Below are 27,691 nucleotides of genomic sequence, written 5' to 3' on the forward strand. Positions count from 1 at the left end.
TAAATAGGTTAAAATCCAATCTGCACTTTGTTAGAATATATAACAAATTGGACCAAGCTATATTTCTAACAAAGACAAATCATTATTTCTTCAAGATTTTCCAGAACAAAATGTTTTAAAGAAATTCAAAAGACTTTGAAATAAGATTTAAATTTGGTTCTACAGATTTTCTAGATTTGCCAGAATATTTTTGGGGAATTTTAATCATAAAATTGAAGAAATATTTCACAAATCTTCTTCGAAAAAACAGAAGCTAAGATGAAGAATTTAATTAAAATGTATTTATTATTCTTTACAATAAAAAAATACTTGAACATTAATTCTAATAGCTACGATTAGCACACACATATATATATATATATATAAAGGTTTGTTTTAAAAAAAAGTAGGGTTTTTAAGCCTTTTTTTAAAAGCATACACAGTCTGTGGTACGCTCAGGTAGTCAGGGAGAGCGTTCCACAGACTGGGAGCGGCGGAGCAGAAAGCCCTTTCTCCCATAGTTTGAGCTTTGTCCTCGGAGGTTGGAGGAGGTTCTCTTGGAGGATTTGAGGGTGAGCAGTTCTTTGAGGTAGAGGGGGGCATTTCCATGGAAACACTGGTGAGTTAGTAGGGAGACTTTGTATTCAATCCTGAGTGGAACAGGAAGCCAGTGGTCGCATTTCCGCACTTTCAGCTTTCTCTCACCGTTTGCTCTTGAAGCCTGACTTGAAATATTTCACAAATCTTCGTCGAGAAAACAGAAGCTAAAATGAAGAATTTAATTAAAATGTATTTATTATTCTTTACAATAAAATAAATACTTGAACATTAATTTAAATTGTCAGGAAAGAAGAGGAAGGAATTTAAAAGGTAAAAAGGTATATGTGTTTAAAAATCCCAAAATCATTTTTAAGGTTGTATTTTTTCTCTGAAATGTTCTTTCTGAAAGTTATAAGAAGCAAAGTAAAAAAATAAATTAATTTATTTAAACAAGTGAAGACCAAGTCTTTAAAATATTTTCTTGGATTTTCAAATTCTATTTGAGTTTTGTCTCTCTTAGAATTAAAAATGTCGAGCAAAGCGAGACCAGTTTGCTAGTAAATAAATCCATCCATCCATCCATCTTCTTCCGCTTAGCCGTGGTCGGGTCGCGGGGGCAACAACCTAAGCAGGGAAACCCAGACTTCCCTTTCCCCAGCCACTTCGTCTAGCTCTTCCCGGGGGATCCCGAGGCGTTCCCAGGCCAGCCGGGAGACATAGTCTTCCCAACGTGTCCTGGGTCTTCCCCTTGGCCTCCTACCAGTTGGACGTGCCCTAAACACCTCCCTAGGGAGGCGTTCGGGTGGCATCCTGACCAGATGCCCGAACCACCTCATCTGGCTCCTCTCGATGTGAAGGAGCAGCGGCTTTACTTTGAGTTCCTCCCGGATGGCAGAGCTTCTCACCCTATCTCTAAGGGAGAGACCCGCCACACGGCGGAGGAAACTCATTTGGGCCGCATGTACCCGTGATCTTATCCTTTCGGTCATAACCCAAAGCTCATGACCATAGGTGAGGATGGGAACGTAGATCGACCGGTAAATTGAGAGCTTTGCCTTCCGGCTCAGCTCCTTCTTCACCACAACGGATCGGTACAACGTCCGCATTACTGAAGACGCCGCACCGATCCGCCTGTCGATCTCACGATTCACTCTTCCCTCACTCGTGAACAAGACTCCTAGGTACTTGAACTCCTCCACTTGGGGCAGGGTCTCCTCCCCAACCCGGAGATGGCATTCCACCCTTTTCCGGGCGAGAACCATGGACTGGGACTTGGAGGTGCTGATTCTCATTCCGGTCGCTTCACACTCGGCTGAAAACCGATCCAGTGAGAGCTGAAGATCCCGGTCAGATGAAGCCATCAGGACCACATCATCTGCAAAAAGCAGAGACCTAATCCTGCGGCCACCAAACCGGAACCCCTCAACGCCTTGACTGCGCCTAGAAATTCTGTCCATAAAAGTTATGAACAGAATCGGTGACAAAGGACAGCCTTGGCGGAGTCCAACTCTCACTGGAAATGTGTCCGACTTACTGCCGGCAATGCGGACCAAGCTCTGACACTGATCATACAGGGAGCGGACCGCCACAATAAGACAGTCCGATACCCCATACTCTCTGAGCACTCCCCACAGGACTTCCCGAGGGACTCGGTCGAATGCCTTCTCCAAGTCCACAAAGCACATGTAGACTGGTTGGGCAAACTCCCATGCACCCTCAAGAACCCTGCCGAGAGTATAGAGCTGGTCCACAGTTCCACGACCACGACGAAAACCACACTGTTCCTCCTGAATCCGAGGTTGTAAATAAATACAATTAAAAAAAAAATAGAGGCAGCTCACTGGTAAATGCTGCTATTTGAGTTATTTTTAGAACAGGCCAGCGGGCGACTCATCTGGTCCTTACGGGCACAAGGTTGGTGACCCCTGGTCTACAATGTAAATAGTCATGAAAGTAAAGAAAAGGCATTGAATGAGGAGAAGGTGTGTCCTAACTGTACTGTATTTGAGGTCGGGGGTCTTAGGTTAAGGCCGCCCTGCAGAGGGGTCCTGACTTTACTCCCTAATAATGCCTCAGCACCTCATTACATCAATTAGGGGGATGCAGGCCTGTGGACTATCGGGGGCGAGGAGACTTGATGAAGTTGGGAATACCCCGGTCACGGAGTTAGGACGACAGAATAGTGAGCTTGTTATCCCGCACATGTGATCTTATAATCGTGATTGACCCACTTCAAAGAAATGAATTGAAGTACACGGGCGCCACAATGGATGCTTTGTTGCGGGGACTAAGCTGCTTATTACTGTAAACGGGTCACCCTGATGTGGGGGCTCTCAGTCCTGCCTGGTGCCGGCCTTCCTCGCCCTCGCCCCCACTTCAATGGCGTGATTTAATCCCGGCGTTTCTGAGAAAGTTACAGTTGGGGCGGAGGTGCGGGATAGGTTTAGTCCCTCGGTTGTTTGGGGTCAGTCGCGACCTTGCCGCTTTCTGTCCGCGGGGACGAGTGTTGGAATGTCTGGGACCTTCTCGGAGTTACTGAGGGAGCAACTGCAGCTTTTTGCCTGTTCTGACCACAACCATGCGGAAGAAGTCTGCCCCCTGCTGGCTAAAATAGCAGCTGCACGATACAAAATAGGTACCATGAGAGGAATATGTAAAGACAGTGAAGTCTGGGTTCTAAATGGATGGAAAATGTGCACATTTTTATTTTGTATCATGAGAAAAATATTACCAATAAATATACAGTAACTGGACGGTGAGATGGACAATCGGATCGGTGCGGCGTCTTCAGTAATGCGGACGTTGTACCGATCCGTTGTGGTGAAAAAGGAGCTGAGCCGGAAGGCAAAGCCCTCAATTTACCGGTCGATCTACGTTCTATCCAAAACTAATGTGAAATATCAAAGAACAGAAGAATACGTGATTATTGCATTTGAACAGAAGTGGAATTAGCATAACAATGTGTTCATTCTACGACCGTATATATCGGTATCGGTTGATATCGGTAATTAAGAGTTGGACAATATTAGAATATCGACGAAAAAGCCATTATCGGACATCTCTAATTGAAACAGAAAACAAGCAGATATTGACAGTAAATAAACAGGTGGATTAATAATCATTTTTTACAGTTTGTCCTTCATAATGTGTACAAAATAATAGGTGTATAAATGACACAATATGTTACTGCATAGACTAATTAGGAGTCTTTGTTTGTTTACTTACTACTAAAAGAGAAGTTGTCTATTTTATTAAAGGACTAAATTACAATAAGAATCATATTTTCAATGTACATTAAGATTTTTTGCTAAAATACATTTTTTGTGGTCTCCTTTATATGCAAAAGTATCAAAATAAATGTTGGTACCGGTACCAGCATATTGCTATGGGGACAACACTAATATAAATACACAGTTGTTCATTTGACAGCTGTCATTTTTTTACGCCAATGATTGATTGATTTTAAATTGAATATGTCAAAGCTCTACAAGATGTACTAATAATTGTTCTGTCCTGCGTCAATGTGAGCAGCTGCCCAACATGTTTGGCGCCCTGAGCTCCACCATCATGTCTCTGATGATCGGCTCCTACGCCTCGTCTGCTGTCACCTTCCCTGGAGTCAAGGTAACTTTGGAAACCGACACACAGATAAACTTTAAAGGCCTACTGAAATTAGATTTTTTTTATTTACACAGGGATAGCAGGTCCATTCTATGTGTCATACTTGATCATTTCGCCATATTGCCATATTTTTGCTGAAAGGATTTAGTGGAGAACATCCACCATAAAGTTGGCAACTTTTGGTCGCTAATAAAAAAGCCTTGCCTGTACCGGAAGTAACAGACAATGTGCGCGTGACGTCACGGGTTGTGGAGCTCCTCACATCTGAACATTGTTTACAATCATGGCCACCAGCAGCGAGAGCGATTCGGACCGAGAAAGCGACAATCTCCCCATTAATTTGAGCGAGGATAAAGATTTGTGGATGAGGAAAGTTAAAGTCTACGACTAAAAAAAAAAAAAAGAAAGAAAGAAAAGGTGATGGCTCCAGGCGGCGGCAATGTGAGCGTTTCAGATGTAATTAGACACGTTTACTAGGATAATTCTGGAAGATCCCTTATCTGCATATTGTTTTAATAGTATTTTAATGAGATTGTAAAGTCGGATGGCTGCGGTGAACGCCAGTGTCTCTCAGAGAAGCCAAAGGAGGAGGCAAGATCACAGCTGCAGGAGGAAGTCGCATAATCCACTGAAGTCTCCGGTAAGAGCTGACTTAATATCACAATTTTAATAATAATAATAATAATAATGGATTAGATTTATATCGCGCTTTTCTATTGTTAGATACTCAAAGCGCTCACAGAGAAGTTGGAACCCATCATTCATTCACACCTGGTGGTGGTAAGCTACATCTGTAGCCACAGCGGCCCTGGGGTAGACTGACGGAAGCGTGGCTGCCAGTTTGCGCCTACGGTCCCTCTGACCACCACCAATCATTCATTCATCATTCATTCACCAGTGTGAGCAGCACCGGGGGCAAGGGTGAAGTGTCCTGCCCAAGGACACAATGGCAGCGATTTGGATGTCAATAGGCGGGAAGCGAACCTGCAACCCTCAGGATTCTGGCACGGCTGCCCCCTTACCCATCCAAAACCTTGCTGGTTGACGTAGAGAAACATGTTCGCTTGACCGCTCTGTGTTAAAGCTTCACAACAAAGAAACACTGTCTGTGTTTCGGTGCTAAAGGCAGCTGCAATACACCGCTTTCCACCAACAGCATTCTTCTTTGACGTCTCCATTATTAATTGGACAAATTGCAAAAGATTCAGCAACACAGAAGTCCAGAATACTGTGTAATTATGCGATGAAAAGAGACGACTTTTAGCCGTGTGTGGTGCTGGACTAATATGTCCGCTACAACCCGAGACGTCACAAACACGCGTCATCATTCTGCAACGTTTACAACAAGAAATTCCGTGGGAAATTAAAAATTGCAATTTAGTAAACTAAAAAGGCCGTATTGGCATGTGTTGCAATGTTAATATTTCATCATTGATATATAAACTATCAGACTGCGTGGTCGGTAGTAGTGGCTTTCAGTAAGCCTTTAAAGGGGAACATTATCACAATTTCAAAAGGGTTAAAAACAATAAAAATCAGTTCCCAGTGGCTTGTTGTATTTTTAGAAGTTTTTTTCAAAATTTTACCGGTCTCGGAATATCCCTAAATAAAGCTTCAAAGTGCCTTATTTTCGCTCTCTGCGAAGACACTGGCCATTTCCCTGTGACGTCACAAAGTGCTGCCAATGTAAACAAACAATGGGAATACCACAGCAAGATATAGTGACATTAGCTCGGATTCAAACTCGGATTTCAGCGATTTAAGCGATTCAACAGATTACGCATGTATTGAAACAGATGGTTGGAGTATGAAAGTATTGAAGAAGAAACTGAAGCTATTGAGCGAATAGCTATTGACGCTATTCATAGTCATAGCATGGCCGAATAGCTGCGTTAGCATCGCCGGTAAAATGTGCGGACCAAACGCTCAGGACTTTCGCATCTTTTGACACGGGAGCAACTTAAATCCGTCGATTGGTAAGTGTTTTTTTCGCATTAAATGTGGGTGGAAGGAAACGTAATATAGTTGCAAATGCATCTACAGGTTATCCATACATCTCTGTGCCATGTCTGCTTTAGCACCGCCGGTAAATAGCATGTTAGCATCGATTAGCATAGCATGTTAGCATCGATTAGCTGGCAGTCAACATCAACAAAACTCACCTTTGTGATTTCGTTGACTATCGTTGCAAATGCATCTGCAGGTTATCCACACATCTCTGTGCCATGTCTGCTTTAGCATCGCCGGTAAATAGCATGTTAGCATCGGTTAGCTGGCAGTCAATATCAACAAAACTCACCTTTGTGATTTCGTTGACTATCGTTGCAAATGCATCTGCAAGTTATCCATACATCTCTGTGCCATGTCTGCCTTAGCATCGCCGGTAAATAGCATGTTAGCATTGATTAGCATAGCATATTAGCATCGATTAGCTGGCAGTCAACATCAACAAAACTCACCTTTGTGATTTCGTTGACTATCGTTGCAAATGCATCTGCAGGTTATCCATACATCTCTGTGCCATGTCTGCCTTAGCATCGCCGGTAAATAGCATGTTAGCATTGATTAGCATAGCATGTTAGCATCGATTAGCTGGCAGTCAACATCAACAAAACTCACCTTTGTGATTTCGTTGACTATCGTTGCAAATGCATCTGCAGGTTATCCACACATCTCTGTGCCATGTCTGCTTTAGCATCGCCGGTAAATAGCATGTTAGCGTCGGTTAGCTGCCAGTCAATATCAACAAAACTCACCTTTGTGATTTCGTTGACTATCGTTGCAAATGCATCTGCAGGTTATCCATACATCTCTGTGCCATGTCTGCCTTAGCATCGCCGGTCAAATGTGGAGACACTCTGGCACATTCAATGGGGGTCTGGCGGCAGACACTTTCGCATCTTCGGGCCAGTGGTGCAACTTGAATCCCTCCCTGTTAGTGTTGTTACACCCTCCGACAACACACCGACGAGGCATGATGTCTCCAAGGTTCCAAAAAATAGTCAAAAAAATGGAAAATAACAGAGCTGAGACCCGGTGTTTGTAATGTGTTGAAAATGAAAATGGTGGGTGTATTACCTCGGCGACGTCACATTCTGACGTCATCGCCTCCAGAGCGATAAACAGAAAGGCGTTTAATTCGCCAAAATTCACCCATTTAGAGTTCGGAAATCGGTTAAAAAAATAGATGGTCTTTTTTCTGCACCATCAAGGTATATATTGATGCTTACATAGGTCTGGTGATAATGTTCCCCTTTAATGCTCGGGTTAGAATAATAACGTTTAAAAAACATCCCCTGATGCCTAAATTCCACCTTTGTGTCTGCAGCTGATCTACGACAGGTGCGTATCCTTCCAGGTGATCATGTGGGTCTGGGCGGGCCTCGCCGCCTTTGTCTTCGCCAACTGCTTCGTTAACTGGCCCAAGGAAGGCTTCCCCACACCTGAGGAGGTGGACTACAGGTCAGCGTGGCGGCCAAATAACCTTTTGGGCAGCGAATACGAGCCTGAACGTCTCCTCTTTTTGTGGGTTCCAGCAAGATCCTCACACTGCAAGAAGTGCCGTCATCAGACCAGAAAGTGGTCGGTGAGAGACTCAAGGAAAAGAATGGAGACCTTCAACATTCCACGGAGAAACTTCCTAATGGCGGCAAAGTTGCGAGCAGTAAGTGACTAACACAAACGACTCTTGGCTCCAGACGCCATCACGCCGGTACTAATTAGTTGCTACTGTCTCCATACCAATAGTTTGGTACCGGTATACCGGTACCAAAATGTATTTTGATACTTTTCTAAATAAGGGGGACCACAAAAAATTTCATTATAGGGTTTATTTTACAAACTCCGTTTCCATATGAGTTGGGAAATTGTGTTAGATGTAAATATGAACGGAATACAATGATATGCAAATCCTTTTCAACCCATATAGAATAGAATAGAATGGACTTTATTGTCATTATATTTGCATAGAACGAGATTAAAGACTCCAATTTAAGTGGTAGTGGGAACAAATATGGGGGTGAAATAAACAACACATGAGGTAATAAAGGAAAAAACTAACAATTGAAATAAACAGACTACTGTCCAATAAAAACAATAAGCAATCCTGTACAATATACAAAACACTATAAAAATACAAAATACTGTACAATATACAGAACAAGACAAGAGTACCGTAGTAATAAATAACAGTGTCAGACGTATTGCACTCAAAGGGTAGTATTGCACAGTAGGGTATTGATGATATTGTATAGGGGTGAATTATTATTATTATTATAAGTTAGATATTCAATTGAATGTACTAAAAAGACAAGATATTTGATGTTTAAACTCATATTATTTATTTTTTGCAAATAATAATTGACTTAGAATTTCATGGCTGCAACACGTGACAAAGTAGTTGGGAAAGGGCATGTTCACCACTGTGTTACGTCACCTTTTCTTTTAACAACACTCAATAAACGTTTGGGAACTAACTGTGCACAAAGCAAGGTCCATAAAGACATGGATGACAGAGTATAGTGTGGATGAACTTGACTGGCCTGCACACAGTCCTGACATGAACCCGATCGAACACCTTTGGGATGAATTAGAACAAAGACTGAGAGCCAGGCCTTCTCGACCAACATTAGTGTGTGACCTCACCAATGCTTTTTTCAGAAGAATGGTGGAAATTTCCTATAAACACACTCTGCAACCTTGTGGACAGCCTTCCCACAAGAGTTGAAGCTGTAATAGCTGCAAAAGGTGGGCCGACATCATATTGAACCCTATGGTTTAGGAATGGGATGGCACTTCAAGTTCATATGTACAAACTCCGTTTCCATATGAGTTGGGAAATTGTGTTAATGTAAATATAAACGGAATACAATGATTTGCAAATCCTTTTCAACCCATATTCAGTTGAATATGCTACAAAGACAACATATTTGATGTTCAAACTCATAAACTTTATATTATTTTTGCAAATAATAATTGACTTAGAATTTCATGGCTGCAACACGTGCCAAAGTAGTTGGGAAAGGGCATGTTCACCACTGTGTTACATCACCTTTTCTTTGAACAACACTCAATAAACGTTTGGGAACTGAGGAAACTAATTGTTGAAGCCTTGAAAGTGGAATTCTTTCCCATTCTTGTTTTATGTAGAGCTTCAGTCGTTCAACAATCCGGGGTCTCCGCTGTTGTATTTTACGCTTCATAATGCGCCACTTACAGATGTAGCGACAAACTGTATTTAGTGACAGTGGTTTTCTGAAGTGTTCCTGAGCCCATGTGGTGATATCCTTTAGAGATTGATGTCGGTTTTTGATACAGTGTCGTCGTCAGGGATGGAAGGTCACGGTCATTCAATGTTGGTTTCCGGCCATGCCGCTTACGTGGAGTGATTTCTCCAGATTCTCTGAACCTTTTGATGATATGGAGCGTAGATGTTGAAATCCCTAAATTTCTTGCAATTGCACTTTGAGAAACATTGTTCTTAAACTGTTTGACTATTTGCTCACGCAGTTGTGGACAAAGGGGTGTACCTCGCCCCATCCTTTCTTGTGAAAGACTGAGCATTTTTTGGAAGCTGTTTTTATACCCAATCAGGGCACCCACCTGTTCCCAATTAGCCTGCACACCTGTGGGATGTTCCAAATAAGTGTTTGATGAGCATTCCTCAACATTATCAGTATTTATTGCCACCTTTCCCAACTTCTTTGTCACGTGTTGCTCGCATCAAATTCTAAAGTTAATGATTATTTGCAACAACAAAAAAAAAATTATTATCAGTTTGAACATCAAATATGTTGTCTTTGTAGCATATTCAACTGAATATGGGTTGAAAAGGATTTGCAAATCATTGTATTCCGTTTATATTTACATCTAACACAATTTCCCAACTCATATGGAAACGGGATTTGTAACAACAAATCTTAGTGTACATGAAACATATGTTTATTATTGTAGTTTAGTCCTTAATTAAAATGTTGAACATACTAGACAACTTGTCTTTTAGTAGTAAGTAAACAAACAAAGACTCCTAATTAGTCTATGCAGTAACATATTGTGTCATTTATACACCTATTATTTTGTACTCATTATGAGGGACAAACTGTAAAAATGGATTATTATTCTACCTGTTCATTTACTGTTAATATCTGTTTATTTTCTGTTTCAATTACAGATGTCCGATAATGGCTTTTTCGTCGATATTCTAATATTGTCCAACTCTTAATTACCGATATCAACCGATACCGATATATACGGTCGTAGAATGAACACATTGTTATGCTAATTATGTTGTTATGTCCCGCTGGATGCATTAAACAATGTATTAAGGTTTTACAAAATAAATCAACTCAAGTTATGGAAAAAAATGCCAACATGGCACTGCCATATTTATTATTGAAGTCACAAAGTGCATTATTTTATCAACATGCCTCGAAACAGCAGCTTGGAATTTGAGACATGCTCTCCCTGAGAGGTAATGAGGAGGTTGAGATGGTGGGGGGGTGTATATTGTAGCGTCCTGGAAGAGTTAGTGCTGCAAGGGGTTCTGGGTATTTGTTCTGTTACGAAATGTGTTTGTCATTCTTGTTTGGTGTGGGTTCACAGTGTGGCGCATATTTGTAGCAGTGTTAAAGTTGTTTATACGGCCACCGTCAGTGTGACCTGTATGGCTGTTGAGCAAGTATGCATGGCATTCAATTGTGTGTGTGAAAAGCCGTAGATATTATGTGATTGGGCCAAAGTGCCTTTAAGGTTTATTGGCGCTTTGTACTTCTCACACAGCGGCGTTTTAAAAAGTCATAAATTTTACTTTTTAAAAAAAACAAAAAACGATACCAATAATTTTGAAACCGATTACATTTTTAAAGCATTTATCGGCCGATATTATGGGACATCGTGTTCTATCTACACTTCTGTTGAAATGTAATAATCACTTATTCTTCTCTTCTTTGATACTTTACATTCATTTTGGATGATACCAAACATTTAGGTATCGATCCGATACCAAGTAGTTACAGGATCATACATTGGTCATATTCAAAGTCCTCATGTGTCCAGGGACGTATTTACTGAGTTTAAAAACATAATATGAATTTTAAAAAAGGGAAAACATTTTTTGTGATGATAAGAAATATTGATGTACTTGGTGGCCCTGCGATGAGTTGGCGACTTGTCCAGGGTGTACCCTGCCTTCCGCCCGATTGTAGCTGAGATAGGCGCCAGCGCCCCCCGCGACCCCGAAAGGGAATAAGCGGTAGAAAATGGATGGATGGATGGATGTACTTGGTATCATTACAGTGGATGTCAGGTGTAGATCCACCCATGGTGTTTGTTTACATTGTGATGCCGGTGAGCTATTGTATCTTCCGACAATGTGTAGTGAACCATGTTTAGCTATTTGTCTACCTCCAGTGATACTCCAATACCTCCAATGTGTACTTGGAAGAAATTTACTTTGTCGCCATGGAGGCGAGGATTAGTGATTTAGAATTAGCTAAAACACTGTTTCAGTGTTACAATTTCACCTTTATCTTTAATTTTTAGACCAAAATGCATCCATTCTCCCTTTTCTGTCTACACACTGTGTCCACATGCGACCCCCTGGCCTTAATTTACCCAGGTCTGCTCTGGTTAAGTAGCTTCTTCTTACCATGAATTGATAAACGTGGACTCCGACTTAAACAAGTTAAAAAACTTATTGGGGTGTTACCATTTAGTGGTCAATTGTACAGAATATGTACTGTACTGTGCAATCTACGAATAAAAGAATCAATCAATCAATTCTTACCCAATTGCAGACGCAATATCGTCCAAAGGACCAGAACCGTGTTCGTCTCTTGCTACGTTTGATGGTAAGTCGATAATGAATAACTTACCGGTATCATCTTCTCCCAAGACGCCGTCCCCTTCCGCCGGTCCGTCTTCTCCCCCATCTTCTTGTGGAGTCTGATGACCATGAGCATGTCCCAGCTGAGGATCATCTTCTTCATGGGCGCCATGAACAAGATGCTGGAGTTCATGGTGACGCACGGCCAGGAGCACCGTGAGCGTCTCCCCACTCTCTCACACTCCCCCAAAAAAAGTCTCCTCTTTTCCAACAAAGTACTCTTTTTATTCCCCTTTTAGTTTCTGAAGAGTTGGTGGTTGAGAGCGCGGAGAAAGGTCAGCAGGCATTTCTGTGAAGTGGATTCTTCATTTTATTGACCTTTCCTATCGGTTTGTTTTTTCCAGTGAGCTTCTACTCGTCCATCTTCGGCACCCTGCAGCTGCTGTGCTTGGTGACGTGTCCTCTCATCGGTTACATCATGGACTGGAAGATGAAGGACTGTGAGGAGGAGAAAGCCTTCCCTTCAGGCGTGGAAAAGAGGTAGGGGGATATTTGGGGGTAAACACACATGCAAGGAGTCTGACGTCCTTCCGTCCTTGTGGGGACCTCGACTCCTTCCGTCTTTGTGGGGACCTCGACTCCTTTCGTCCTTGTGGGGACCTCGACTCCTTTCGTCTTTGTGGGGACCTCGACTCTTTCCGTCCTTGTGGGGACCTCATCAGCCAGCCTGGCGGTCCCGCGCGTGACCGGAAGATCCAGAAGGTGACCAACGCCATGAGGGCCTTCATCCTCACCAACGTGCTCCTCATCGCTTTTGGCTGTTGCTCCCTCGTAGACAACATGCCGCTACAGGTGGAGCAGTCGCCTCAGTCAATCACGCTCAGGTGTGCATGTGGGAGGAGCTAAGCCCATTCTCTCCTCTGCTAGATCCTGACCTTCATCCTTCACACAATGGTCCGAGGCTTCATCCACTCCTGCTGCGGAGGACTTTATGCTGCCGTGTGAGTATTTTAGAGTCAAACTGGTTTCATTAAAGGGCTGTTCTTAAAGTCTAAATTATGTGAATGCTCCAAACATTCACACATAGGCTTTTCTACACCAAAATTCATCTATTTTTTTCTTCTTCTCCAGATTTTGGTGCGCTCTACCTTCCACATTTTTACATTCTAGTTTCTTCAAAATAGCCACTCTTTGCTCAGATTACTGATTTGCACACTCTTGGCATTCTCTCAATTAGCACACCTGTGAAGTGAAAAACCATTTCAGGTGACTACCTCTCGAAGCTCGTGGAGAGAATGCCAAGAGTGTGCGAAAAAGTAATCAGAGGAGAAGGTGGCTATTTTGAAGAAACTAGAATACAAAACATGTTTTCAGTTATTTCACCTTTTTTTGTGAAGTACATAACTCCACATGTGTTCATTTATAGTTTTGATGTGACAATCTACAATGTCAATAGTTATGAAAATATGGAAAACACATTGAATGAGTTTTGGCCTGTACTGTATATTTTTATGTTGCAAAAGAAAATTCTAAAAAAAAGACATATTTAAAGACCAAACTTAGTGTCATCTTTTTCCTATAGGTGAAAAAGCGCACTATTATTAATTATTACAGTGGTAAAAACCTGTAAAAATGAAGAAAAAGGTGAGATTTTGAAATGAATAAAACACTTTTGCTTAAAACAAAACATTACACAAAGTTTTTTCTTTAAATACTGTAAATATTTCAGTTTTTAATGTTACATTTTTTACAAAACTGCATACTGTATTTTTCAGACTATAAGACGCAGTTTTTTCATAGTTTGGCCGGGGGTGTGACTTATACTCAGGAGCGACTTATCTGTGAAATTATTAACACATTACCGTAAAATATCAAATAATATTATTTAGCTCATGCACTTAAGAGACTAGACGTATAAGATTTCATGGGATTTATGGATTAGGAGTGACAGATAGTTTGGTAAAGGTATAGCATGTTCTATGTTATAGTTATTTGAATGACTCTTACCATAATATGTTAGGTTAACATAGGAGTTGGTTATTTATGCCTCATATAACCTACACTTATTCAGCCTGTTGTTCACTATTCTTTATTTATTTTAAATTGCCTTTCAAATGTCTATTCTTGGTGTTGGATTTTATCAAATAAATGTCCCCCAAAAATGCGACTTGTACTCCAGTGCGATTTATATATGTTTTTTTCCTTCTTTATTATGCATTTTCGGCAGGTCCGACTTATAACCCGAAAAATACAGTACACTTTCCATCTTAAAGATCTAAAAATATTATTTGGGAATGTCCGGTGGGCCAGGTTGAAAAGCTCAACGGGCCGTATGTAGCCCCCTGGCCTTAAATTACCCAGGTGTGATCTAGCATAATAGTGTGAAAGTCCAGTCCATAGTGGATCTAACATAATATGGAGAGTCCAGTCCATAGTGGATCTAACATAATAGTGTGAGAGTCCAGTCCATAGTGGATCTAAAATAATCGTGAGAGTCCAGTCCATAGTGGATCTAACATAATAGTGTGAGAGTCCAGTCCATAGTGGATCTAACATAATAGTGTGATAGTCCAGTCCATAGTGGATCTAACATAATATTGAGAGTCCAGTCCATAGTGGAGCTAACATAATAGCGAGAGTCTAGTCCATAATGGTTCTAACATAATATTGTGAGAGTCCAGTCCATAGTGGATCTAACATAATAGAGAGAGTCCAGTCCATAGTGGATCTAACATAATAGTGTGAGAGTCCAGTCCATAGTGGATCTAGCGTAATAGTGTGATAGTCCAGTCCATAGTGGATCTAGCATAATAGTGTGAGAGTCCAGTCCATAGTGGATCTAACATAATAGTGATAGTCCAGTCCATAGTGGATCTAGCACAGGCCTGGGCAATTATTTTGACTCGGGGCAACATTTATATATGTTTTTTTCGTTCTTTATTATGCATTTTCGGCCGGTAGGACCTATACTCCAGAGCGACTTATAATCCGAAAAATAGGGTATGTTTCTGCATGCTCTGATAGTTCCCAAGTTTAAAAGACAGGCACTTTTATGCAATACATGTCCATCCATCCATTTTCTACCGCTTATTCCCTTTTTGGGGTCGCGGGGGGCGCTGGCGCCTATCTCAGCTACAATCGGGCGGAAGGCGGGGTACACCCTGGACAAGTCGCCACCTCATCACAGGGCCAACACAGATAGACAGACAACATTCACACTCACATTCCCACACTAGGGCCAATTTAGTGTTGCCAATCAACCTATCCCCAGGTGCATGTCTTTGGAAGTGGGAGGAAGCCGGAGTACCCGGAGGGAACCCACGCATTCACGGGGAGAACATGCAAACTCCACACAGGAAGATTCCGAGCCTGGATTTGAACGTTAGTGCGTCTGCCTCACAATACGAAGTTCCTGCAATAGATGTCATTTTTTTTTAATCAAAATTTAAAGCACGAATATTTTTATGAAGAAAGATGAAGTGCTTTTTTAATGGAAATTATTTCCAGGCTTTCGCGGGCCAGGTTTAACGACGTGGCAGGCTAAATGTGTTCTAGGTTCTTGGATGACATGCTTCGGATCAGACAGAATTTGTGATGTGGATTTCCATGTGTCCCTGTCAGCCGATGATAAACCTCCAGTCCCTGTGCCCACACAGATACCCATCCAACCACTTTGGCACACTGACGGGCCTCCAGTCCATGATTAGTGCGGTGGTCGCCCTGCTGCAGCAGCCTCTCTTCATCGCCATGGTCGGCCCTCTTAAAGGAAACCCCTACTTGGTGAGGACACGCTTTCCAACCAATAATAATAATTCCCAATGCTTAATACATTTTCATCCAATCTCTACCGCTAGTCCCTTTCGTGCTGGAGCCTATCCCAGCTTACAATTGCTTTTTAGGCCTTTGGAATCATTTGCTCAGCACATGTTTAGGAGCGTCCCCCGCAACCCCATAAGCAATAAGCAGAGGTGGGTAGAGTAGCCAGAAATTGTACTCAAGTAAGAGTACTGTTACTTTAGAGATTTATGAAGACAAGAATATAAGTTGGTGTATTACCTGATTCTGATGACTTGCATTGATTGAAATCAGACAGTATTGCTGATAACGTCCACGTTTTCAAACGGAGGAGAAAAAAAGTTCCTCTTTTCTGTCTAATACCACATGAAAGTCGTTGGTTTTTGGCATTTTATTTGTCCAGCTTCTATATTCGTTTTTATACACTTTACAAGAAATACACTGGCAGCAAACTCCGTAGCTTGCTAGCTTGTTTTCGCTGGCTTTCGGAGACTCTTATTTTGTTAGCGCAGGCGCGATGGAGCGGCACTTTTATTGTGAAGACAGGAACTGTGCGATCAGTCTTTAGGCTTTTGACGGGAAGTACGGTTGAAATAAAAAGTGTATTTTTACCTTTACACTTTTGATTGATTGATTGAAACTTTTATTAGTAGATTGCCCAGTACAGTACATATTCCGTACAATTGACCACTAAATGGTAACACCCCAATACATTTTTCAACTTGTTTAAGTCGGGTCATGTGACCGCCTGGCTCTGTTTGATTGGTCCAACGTCACCAGTGACTGCATGTGATTGGTGAAACGCAGGCATGCATATCCTACATTGAAGGTCTGTCTGACAAACTAAAACAAACATTAACAGATCGATAAAAAAAAAGTAGCGAGTAACAAGCTGAAAGTAGATAAATGGAACGGAGTAACAGTAGCGACCAACCCCATCTACAGCAGGGGTTGGTGACCCCTGCAGTAGATGTTGTTGTCACATATGCATGTACAGTAGATGGCAGTATTGTCCTGTTTGAGAGTGTCACAACATTGCTGTTTACGGCAGACGAACTGCTTTACGGTAGACGAAAACGTGACTGCTGTTGTTGTGTGTTGTTACCGCGCTGGGAGGACGTTAATGAAACTGCCTAACAATAAACCCACATAAGAAACCAAGAACTCGCCCTCGATCTCTATAAATATACTCAAGTAAAAGTAAAAGTATGTTGCATAAAAACTACTCTTAGAAGTACAATTTATCCCAAAAGTTACTCAAGTAGATGTAACGGAGTAAATGTAGCGCGTTAGTAACCCACCTCTGGCAAAAGGCCAAGGGTGTCAAACGTACGGCGGCCCGCTGGCCGGATCAGGCCCGCCAACAAGTTTTATCCGGCCCGCGGGATCCATCCATCCATCCATTTCTACCGCTTATTCCCTTTTGGGGGCGCTGGCGCCTATCTCAGCTACAATCGGGCGGAAGGCGGGGTACACCCTGGACAAGTCGCCACCTCATCGCAGGGCCAACACAGATAGACAGACAACATTCACACACTGGGGCCAATTTAGTGTTGCCAATCAACCTATCCCCAGGTGCATGTCTTTGGAAGTGGGAGGAAGCCGGAGTACCCGGAGGGAACCCACGCATTCACGGGGAGGACATGCAAACTCCACACAGAAAGATCCCGAGCCTGGATTTGAACCCAGGACTGCAGGACCTTCGTATTGTGAGGCAGACGCACTAACCCATCTTCCACCGTGAAGCCGGCCCGTGGGATGAGTTTGCTAAATACAAAAATGAGCCGAAATTTTTGAATGAAAGAAACGGCTGTTCTAAATGTGTCCACTAGATGTCACAATAGCAATTCTGTGTAACCTTGTAGATCAGGGGTCGGAGCCGCATGCAGCTCTTTAATCACTCTGATGTGACCCTCAAGATTTTTCCAGGAGATTGTCAGGATTTCAGTGCCTTTCCCAGAAATATCCCTGGGCTAAAATTGTCTGTTTTTCACCCAACTATTTTGAGGGTGTGTCGTGGTAACAATGCTTTTAACGTTCTCTAAAACATATCGTCGCGCCCGCCTTCACGCCATGCTATCTGCGGTCACATGTAGCACGCGACCCCTGCTAGCACACATCATCAACTGCAAGGCATACTTGGTCAACAGCCATACAGGTTACACTGATGGTTGTGATATAAACAACTTTAAAGCTCTTACTATTTTGCGCCACACTGTGAACCCACACCAAATAAGAATGACAAACACATTTCGGGAGAACATCCGCACTGTAACACAACATAAACACAACAGAATAAATACCCAGAATCCCTTGTTTCCCTAACTCTTCCGGGCTACATTATACACCCCCGCAACCACCAAACCCCGCCCACCTCAACCGACGCACGGGTCAAAATGGCTCTTTGAGTGGTAAAGGTTGGCGACACCTGTTGTAGATGATGCTACATATGAAAAAAAAAAACAATGTTAATGCAGCAGTCAAGAAAAAATAGCAAACTACATAAATAACATCCTGTAATTTGATGTTACTTTATTATCTTGATAGATTGAAAATAAACACCACTGAGTGGACTGATGAACATTATCACATCATATATTCAGAAAGTATAAATAACGAAAAATAAAGATTAAATAAAAAAAACCAACATTATGATTTGTACAATTTCAGAATGTCCTTGTTCTATTTTTAATCAATCAATGTTTACTTATATAGCCCTAAATCACTAGTGTCTCAAAGGGCTGCACAAACCACTACAACATCCTCGGTAGGCCCACATAAGGGCAAGGAAAACTCACACCCAGCGGGACGTCGGTGACAATGATGACTATGAGAACCTTGGAGAGGAGGAAAGCAATGGATGTCGAGCGGGTCTAACATGATACTGTGAAAGTTCAATCCACAATGGATCCAACACAGTTGCAAGAGTCCAGTCCAAAGCGGATCCAACACAGCAGCGAGAGTCCCGTTCACAGCGGAGCCAGCAGGAAAACATCCCAAGCGGAGGCGGATCAGCCGATACACAGGCAAGCAGTACATGGCCACCGGATCGGACCGGACCCCCTCCACAAGGGAGAGTGGGACATAGGAGAAAAAGAAAAGAAACGGCAGATCAACTGGTCTAAAAAGGGAGTCTATTTAAAGGCTAGAGTATACAAATGAGTTTTAAGGTGAGACTTAAATGCTTCTACTGAGGTGGCATCTCGAACTTTTACCGGGAGGGCATTCCAGAGTACTGGAGCCCGAAATGAAAACGCTCTATAGCCCGCAGACTTTTTTTGGGCTTTGGGAATCACTAATAAGCCGGAGTCCTTTGAACGCAGATTTCTTCCCGGGACATATGGTACAATACAATCGGCAAGATAGGATGGAGCTAGACCGTGTAGTATTTTATACGTAAGTAGTAAAACCTTAAAGTCACATCTTAAGTGCACAGGAAGCCAGTGCAGGTGAGCCAGTACAGGCGTAATGTGATCAAACTTTCTTGTTCTTGTCAAAAGTCTAGCAGCCGCATTTTGTACCAACTGTAATCTTTTAATGCTGGACATGGGGAGACCCGAAAATAATACGTTACAGTAAACGAGACGAGACGTAACAAACGCATGGACCGAATTTTAGCGATATTACGGAGATGAAAGAAGGCCGTTTTAGTAACGCTTTTAATGTGTGACTCAAAGGAGAGAGTTGGGTCAAAGATAACACCCAGATTCTTTACCAAGTCGCCTTGTTTAATTGTTTGGTTGTCAAATGTAAAAGTTGTATTATTAAATAGAGGTCGGTGTCTAGCAGGACCGATAATCAGCATTTCCGTTTTTTTGGCGTTGAGTTGCAAGAAGTTAGCGGACATCCATTGTTTAATTTCATTAAGACACGCCTCCAGCTGACTACTATCCGGCGTGTTGGTCAGCTTTAGGGGCATGTAGAGTTGGGTGTCATCAGCATAACAGTGAAAGCTAACACCGTATTTGCGTATGATGTCACCTAGCGGCAGCATGTAGATGCTGAAGAGTGCAGGGCCAAGGACCGAACCCTGGGGAACTCCACACGTTACCTTAACGTAGTCCGAGGTCACATTGTTATGGGAGACGCACTGCACCCTATCAGTAACATAAGAGTTAAACCAAGACAGGGCTAAGTCTGACATACCAATTCGTGTTTTGATACGTTCTAATAAAATATTATGATCGACGGTATCGAAAGCAGCGCAAAGATCGAGGAGCAGCAACATAGATGACGCATCAGAATCCATCGTTAGCAATAGATCATTAGTCATTTTTGCGATGGCTGTCTCCGTGGAGTGATTTACCCTGAAACCGGATTGAAAGGTTTCACATAGATCGGTAGACGCTAAGTGTTCATTTAACTGCTCCGCAACAATTTTTTCGAGGATTTTTGAAATAAAGGGAAGGTGAGACACCGGTCGGTAGTTTACCATGAGGTCAGGATCGAGGTTAGGTCTTGTAAGAAGAGGATGAATAACCACTTTTTTGAATGCTAGGGGAACAGTGCCCGAGGAAAGTGATAAGTTTATAATATTTAGCACTGATGGACCTAATAATACAAAGAGCTCCTTGATCAGTTTCCCAGGAAGTGGGTCAAGTAAACATGTTGTTTGTTTTATTCCATTTACACGTTGTAACAATTCCTATAATGTTATTTCCTCAAAACGAGAGAAACTATTTTGGAGGGCAGTATCCGCCGTATATACAATCGTGTCAGTGTTAATAGAACCCAGTTGTAGCTGGGACGCATTGTCTTTAATGTCCTTTCTAATGACTTAAATTTTCTTACTAAAGAATTGCATAAAGTCATCAGCTGAGTGGGTGGAGCTACTGGAAGGAGTCCCTTGTTGGGTTAGCGATGCTACCGTACTAAACAAAAATTTAGGATCGTTTTTATTACGGTGGATGAGATTTGAGTAATATTTAGCTTTAGCTAAGGTAAGCATGCGTTTATAAGTTATTAAACCATCACTCCATGCTTGATGGCGCACCTCAAGTTTAGTCGTGCGCCATTTGCGTTCCAGCTTTCTACATAATAATTTCTGAGCTCTAGTTTCTTCTGTAAACCACGGGGTACGCTTTTTTGGAGCCTTTTTTAACTTTAGCGGTGCTATGTTATCAATGGTTTCGCGCAGGGCGTCGTTAAAGTTGTTCGTGAAGTTATCAATAGAGCCCACATACTTTGGGAATGGTGCCATTACCGAGGGCAGTAGGTCAGCCAGAGTTGTCGTTGTGGCCGTATTAATGTTGCGGCTGCTATAGCAGTTATTATTATTATTAGTTTGCCGAACATGAGTCTGAACCTCGAATTTTTTAAGGTAATGATCGGACAATACTTAAGTATACGGGAGTATCGTAACTTTGGAAACGGTGATACCCCTTACAAGCACTAGGTCTATCGTATTACCGTTGCGATGCGTGGGTTCATTTATTATTTGTGTGAGACCACAGCTATCAATTATAGTCTGTAGCGCTACCCACGGTGGGTCCGATGGGGTATTCATATGGATATTAAAGTCCCCCATTATGATTATATTATCGGCGTGTGTCACTAGATCAGCAACGAACTCTGAGAATTCATTGATAAAGTACGAATAGGGCCCTGGGGGGCGGTAGATAACAGCCAGGTGTAGAGGCAGTGGTGTGACAGACCTCATAGTAAGCACCTCAAACGATTTATATTTATTATTTATGTTAGGACTAAGGTTAAAGTTTTCGTTGTATTTTAGTGCGACCCCCCCACCCCTTTTAAGAGGACGGGCAATATGCGCATGTGTAAAGTTAGGAGGACATGCCTCATTTAGCGCAAAAAAGTCGTTTGGTTTAAGCCAGGTTTCGCTGAGACCGATGACGTTAAGATTGTTGTCTCTGATGATATCATTAACAACGTTTTGGGAGACAATGATCTTATGTTTAAAAAACCTATATTATAGGTAGTGGGCTGTTTTAGGGAATTTTTGATCAAATTATCCTTAGTAGCAATATTAATAATGTTGTGTTTATTATGCCCAGTGCATTTAGTATAATTACGACCATATCTAGGAATTGATACGACGGGAATTTTCCGATTGTTTGTTTGTTGCTTTGATAAACTGCACGCATCATAGTTAGCCACCTCAGTAGAACACATGTCCAACTCTGAAACACTCAAAGCAGAAAAAACTTGTTCTAATTTAACTGACTCCTTACCCAGACCAGTAGTTTCGCATCTTCCATTTAAATCCGGCTTCAGGATGGAGGGAAGTGGTGTTCTGTGGGGATTAGCCTTCTGCTTTTTTTTTAGCCCCGCTCGGCATCCGCGTTTCCGATCACACCGCTGGCGTCTGCTCCGTAGACGGCCCCCGCTGCTACTATACTCCCCTGCTTCACAGGCCGCTGGATGTAGCCGTCGAAGTATTCCCATGCTAGTTAGCACGTTTAGCACGCACGCGTCTATCAGTCCAAAACGGCCCGATATGTCCACATCCAGAAGTGTCTGGCAGTCGTACGTGATCACGGAGTGACCACGATGTGAGCCAGCCATAAAGTTTGTAGAATTGTCCGGTATTTCTGCCAAATGTTCCATATTTAGCAGGAGCTCCTCGAGGTCGCAGCCCTTCCGGGCGCCACCATCTTGGATACCAAGATGGTTTTTGTGGTTGGTGCACTAATTGTAAGTGTATATTGTGTTTTTTATGTTGATTTAAAAAAAAATATATATATATATATATATATATCAATTTTTTTTATTTTTTTTTTTTAATAAAAAATCATTAAAAATTCTTCTGCGGCCCGGTACCAATCGGGCCACGGCCTGGTGGTTGGGGACCACTGGTTTAACACACTTAGAAGACCACTAATAAGTATTTTTGTCTTTTCAATATTTTTGTTGTGTTCAATTATGCATTAGTTTTCCAAAGAGGGGTTTTTCACGTTTAATTAAAAAAGTTCTTCCACAGGAGCACCCCAAAGCCAAACAGCTCCTTCATTCTGGAATTATATATATATATATTTTTTTGCTCTAATCTTCTCATCAACTTCTGGTTGTCCGGGGAGATTTTCAGGAGAGGCACTGAAATTCGGGAGGGTTGGCAAGTATGCTGTATTTATCGGTACCGGTTGATATTGGAATCGGTAATTAAGAGTTGGACAATGTCGGAATATCGGCAAAAAAAAACCATTATCGGACACCTGTAGTTGTTATGAATTAAGGCAAATGTTTCCTGTAACTTTGCAACTTTTCTTCTAATCAGATCAACGTGGGCCTGCTGATCCTCTCTCTGGCTGGCTTCCTGTTGCCTGGTTACCTCTTCTACCACCGCAGAGCCTTGATCGGAGAGAAGAAGGCCCGAGACGCCAGGGCCGCCGGCCAGGAGATGCAAGCCCTCAACCACACGGAGGCAAACGGCTTCAAGCCCCACAGCAACGGGCAGCCGGCTGTGGAGGCTTGAAAACCCCTGGATATCGAGGAATTATAGGATTTTATTTTTGTATGTGCCTTTATAATAAGCGGCGATATATCCAGTGTTGTTTTTTTGGGGGGGGTCATTGTAAATCATACCAATAGGAACCACACCGCCCCCATCCGCCTCCTTGCTTTGCATCCACTGAGAGTGTTTGTGTTCATGCTGTGGTGTGATGTGGACAAACTGTGTGAGCGCCGCTGTTTATTTATTTTGGGGGTTTTTTTGTCACAGAGCCAAATGAGTGCGATCCAAAGCCATACATAGGATTTACTCAACAAGCCGACGCAAAAAGACACGAAGACACTACGGCTTGCTTGAAACCCCGAACGGAGTTTTCGAGAACAAATCATCGCTAGCACCAAAGAACAGCTCGGACAATCGGAGAAACGTTCTGTTTTCAGTATTGTGTGAAGAGTGTGATGAAGTTTTTAGTGTATTATTAATCAAATCAGAAATGTCCAGACAACATGATAAAAAGAGTTGAAGGTGTTTCATACGGAAAGGCTGGTTGTCGAGACACCATATCTACCTCCTCCATTTCATTCTTTGTACTGTCTCTCTGCAGCCATCTACCGCAGCCTTCTTTTTTTTTTATTTACAGTGTAAAATGTTGAGTCCCACACCGCAAAATGTAATCGACGCATCATTTCTTTCTTGTACGTACAAACCCCTGGCATTACTATTTTTTAACATGTATAGCAAATTTGATGAGGAAGAATATGACTGATACAAAATTAGAAGTGTGTGTTGTTTGAAACACTTTGTACTGCTTTATGCACAGAGATGAACTAGTGTATAAACTATGTATTTAAAGTGTATTTTTGATACTTTAGCTGCAGTAAAAGGGAACTACCAGCAAATGTTCAGTAGTGTGCCAAAATGATTGCTTTGAAAGTTTTGTTTTTGTTGATTCTCATTTAAGAAACCTGCCAAAAACGTGTGTAAGTAAACCTAAAAGGTGCACAAAGTGGGGACCGCGGGCCAAATTCCATTTCGTTTTGCCCGCCTAAGCCAGTGGCTCTCATCCTTTTTTCAGTGTGAACATTTTTTTAATTCAAGTACCCCCTAATCAGAGCAAAGCATTTTTGGTTGAAAAAAAGATAAAGAAGTAAAATACAGCACTATGTCATCAGTTTCTGTTTTATGAAATTGTATAACAGTGCAAAATATTGCTCATTTGTAGTGGTCTTGCTTAAAGTATTTGGAAAAAAATAACAAAAAAGTTGTTGAAAAATAAAAAAGTGATAAATTAAAACTGCAAGCAGCGATGGACGTGACCGATTTGACTGCTGCCCCCGCGACACAAGCCCAGATAAGCGGTAGACAATGGATGAATGGATTATTACACAGAGAAAAAGTTGTATACACATGTGTTATACATCAGTCTCATAGTAATAACAGTTGTAAAGTGGCTTGGGCATTTTATAAGGACGCCTTGAGACTAATGCATGGTGAATGTAATGCAGTTGTTGTATTGAAGTAGGAATGGCAAACTTCCTGTTGATTTTAGTTGGGGGCGGTCAGTGTATAAAATATAGGTCTCAGTGAGACCTACTTTGAGGTTTTTGTTTCATGTGTATATGACAGTCCTACAGTTTTGTCTGAGCAGAAAGCCGCCATTTTGTGACAACAGCAGCAGCGCAATGGTTGTTTGTGGGCTCATAAAATCCAAAGCGGGGTAGTAATTAAAACTCTTTAACTTTTAATCAGAAGGGTTCAATCTCTCTTCTGTGCTTTTTTGAAGCCGAAACGACAAACGGCCTCAGAGGAAATAATGTTTGAAAAAAAGCGATTTTTTTTTTTTGCCAACTTTTGTATTGAAGGGGGAATTGCAAACTTCCGGTTGATTTTAGCTTGGAGGTATGAGTGTATGAAATATAGGTCTAACTGAGACCAACGTAGTGGTTTTTGTTTAATGTTTCTACGACGTTCCTACTGGAAGTTACAGTTTTGCCCGTGTTTTCTTCCTAGGGGGCGCTAGAGCGCAATTTTGAATTTTGGGATTTGTTTGTTTTTGATTAGATCGCAATTTCCGCCAGTCCTGATGTGTGTGTGTGTCAAATTTGGTGGGTTTTGAAGCATGTTAAGGGGATCAAATTACAGCTCAAAGAGGCGGCGGAATAAAAATAAAGAATAATAATAATACAACCGCAGAAATTCAATAGAGCCCTCTGTTCCAAAGGGACATCGGTCCCTAATAAAGATTTCTACACATAGAAGTAATCATCAACTTAAAGTGCCCTCTTTGGGGATTGTAATAGAGATCCATCTGGATTTATCAACTTAATTCTCTACATTTCTTGACAAAAAAAGAAATCTTTAACATCAATATTTATGGAACATGTCCACAAAAAAGTCTAGCTGTCAACACTGAATATTGCATTGTTGTATTTCTTTTCAAAGCTTATGAACTTACATTCATATTTTGTTGAAGTATTATTCAATAAATATACAGTGGGGCAAAAAAGTATTTAGTCAGCCAGCGATTGTGCAAGTTCTCCCACTTAAAATGAGGACAGAGGTCTGTAATTTTCATCATAGGTACACTTCAACTGTGAGAGACAGAATGTGACAAAAAAATTCCAGGAATTCACATTGTAGGAATTTTAAAGAATATATTTGTAAATTATGGTGGAAAATAAGTATTTGGTCAACCATTCAAAGCTCTTACTGATGGAAGGAGGTTTTGGCTCCAATTCTCACGATACATGGCCCCATTCATTCTTTCCTTAACACGGATCAATCGTCCTGTCCCCTTAGCAGAAAAAACAGCCCCAAAGCATGATGTTTCCACCCCCATGCTTCACAGTAGGTATGATGTTCTTGGGATGCAATTCAGTATTCTTCTTCCTCCAAACACGACGAGTTGAGTTTATACCAAAATGGATACATGGACGATACAGCAGAGGATTGGGAGAGTGTCATGTGGTCAGATGAAACCAAAATAGAACTTTTTGGTATAAACTCAACTTGTGGTGTTTGGAGGAAGAAGAATACTGAGTTGCATCCCAAGAACACCATAACTACTGTGAAGCATGGGGGTGGAAACATCATGCTTTGGGGCTGTGTTTCTGCTAAGGGGACAGGACGATTGATCCGTGTTAAGGAAAGAACGAATGGGGCCATGTATCGTGAGATTTGGAGCCAAAACCTCCTTCCATCAGTGAGAGCTTTGAATGCTTGACCAAATACTTATTTTCCAGCATAATTTACAAATAAATTCTTTAAAATTCCTAGATTTTTTTTCCACATTCTGTCTCTCACAGTTGAAGTGTACCTATGATGAAAATTACAGACCTCTGTCCTCATTTTAAGTGGGAGAACTTGCACAATCGCTGGCTGACTAAATACTTTTTTGCCCCACTGTATTTATAAAATGATTTTTTAATTGTTTTATATTCTAAAAAAATCTCACGTACCCATTGGCATACCTTCAAGTATCGCCATTTGAGAACCACTGGCCTAAGGGAGGCTTCCTCGATTGAATACATATTTATACGGACCTCTTTCAAGCTCACGCAATCATCGAGGCTAAAATCCTCCATTATGGTGCTGCTGTACACGGAAAAATTGCCGCGATTTGCCCGTGGCCCAGTTGTCATTTACGGGCAAAGTTTGGGCACCGCGGGTGTAAATAATGTTGGCATGAGCCTTGTATTGGGTGACATACTGCTTGCTTTACCCGTTTTGTGTGTGTACAGTATGTTGCAGTGTATTATTACCATGAGATAGTCGGCTGTGCTCCATTTTATTATAAGATGGGCTGTATTGTAACACAGCTGCAAATTATGCAATGATTTTTGCATTTCAGTGTCGTGTTTATTACTGGAAGCCTTTTAGATGTGATGCTATCATTTCCTGATTTATAGGAGTGTGTTCTGTTTCAAACTGTCTCTACAGTAAACTTTCCCTAACGTGGCAACACGGACTTGAGGAACAAAGCTGGATTATTCCACAAACACCCGGAAAGTGTTGGTCGCTGCAAGACTTGCTTGTGAAAAAGCGTACAACACGAAGCAGTAACACACTAAGTGTGCTCATAGTGGTTTTGATTGATCATTCCTGCAGTTTTTTTTCCCAACAAATCCAGATTGTTAAATGTAAGATTCATCCTAACTAATGCAATTTTGCACATTACATTAAATCACCCCCCTGACATCGTCCTTGGCTCTATTAGTCGTCACTGCTCACGCTCATCTCTCCAAGTAATCATTAATACCATTATTACTATTTTATGCTTGTCTTTTCTCTGCTAAAATCATTTTATGCAGCTTGCGCATTTTATAAATAAATACATGTATGTAAGAAGACTTTTTGTGTGAGTTTGTTTTATTTATTTACAACGTCTCCAAAACTCCCAAACAAAAATCCATAGCAAAGTGTTATTTTTACAAGCAAGCACACATGTGACTCATATTATAGCCAAACTTGGAGTTGGAAGTTCGTTTTATGTTTGTATCCTTTAGCTGGAAATAACACAAGAAGCT

At 41.6% G+C, this 27,691-nt stretch overlaps 1 protein-coding gene across 1 annotated transcript in view; it reads left to right on the forward strand.

Annotated features, from left to right (window-relative positions):
• slc43a1a (solute carrier family 43 member 1a) overlaps nt 1-24,322 on the forward strand; it is a 97,541-nt gene extending 73,219 nt beyond the window's left edge. The window contains exons 6-15 of the mRNA XM_061900086.1: nt 4,051-4,143; nt 7,469-7,602; nt 7,677-7,804; nt 12,032-12,178; nt 12,262-12,297; nt 12,367-12,502; nt 12,685-12,814; nt 12,890-12,963; nt 15,619-15,742; nt 22,992-24,322. Coding sequence (XP_061756070.1) covers nt 4,051-4,143; nt 7,469-7,602; nt 7,677-7,804; nt 12,032-12,178; nt 12,262-12,297; nt 12,367-12,502; nt 12,685-12,814; nt 12,890-12,963; nt 15,619-15,742; nt 22,992-23,189 — 1,200 coding nt within the window. The 3' untranslated portion in view covers nt 23,190-24,322. The remainder of the gene's footprint in view (nt 1-4,050; nt 4,144-7,468; nt 7,603-7,676; nt 7,805-12,031; nt 12,179-12,261; nt 12,298-12,366; nt 12,503-12,684; nt 12,815-12,889; nt 12,964-15,618; nt 15,743-22,991) is intronic.
• The last annotated feature ends 3,369 nt before the right edge of the window (nt 24,323-27,691 follow it).

Source organism: Nerophis ophidion, linkage group LG05, assembly GCF_033978795.1.
Source record: "Nerophis ophidion isolate RoL-2023_Sa linkage group LG05, RoL_Noph_v1.0, whole genome shotgun sequence".
Classification (NCBI taxonomy): domain Eukaryota; kingdom Metazoa; phylum Chordata; class Actinopteri; order Syngnathiformes; family Syngnathidae; genus Nerophis; species Nerophis ophidion.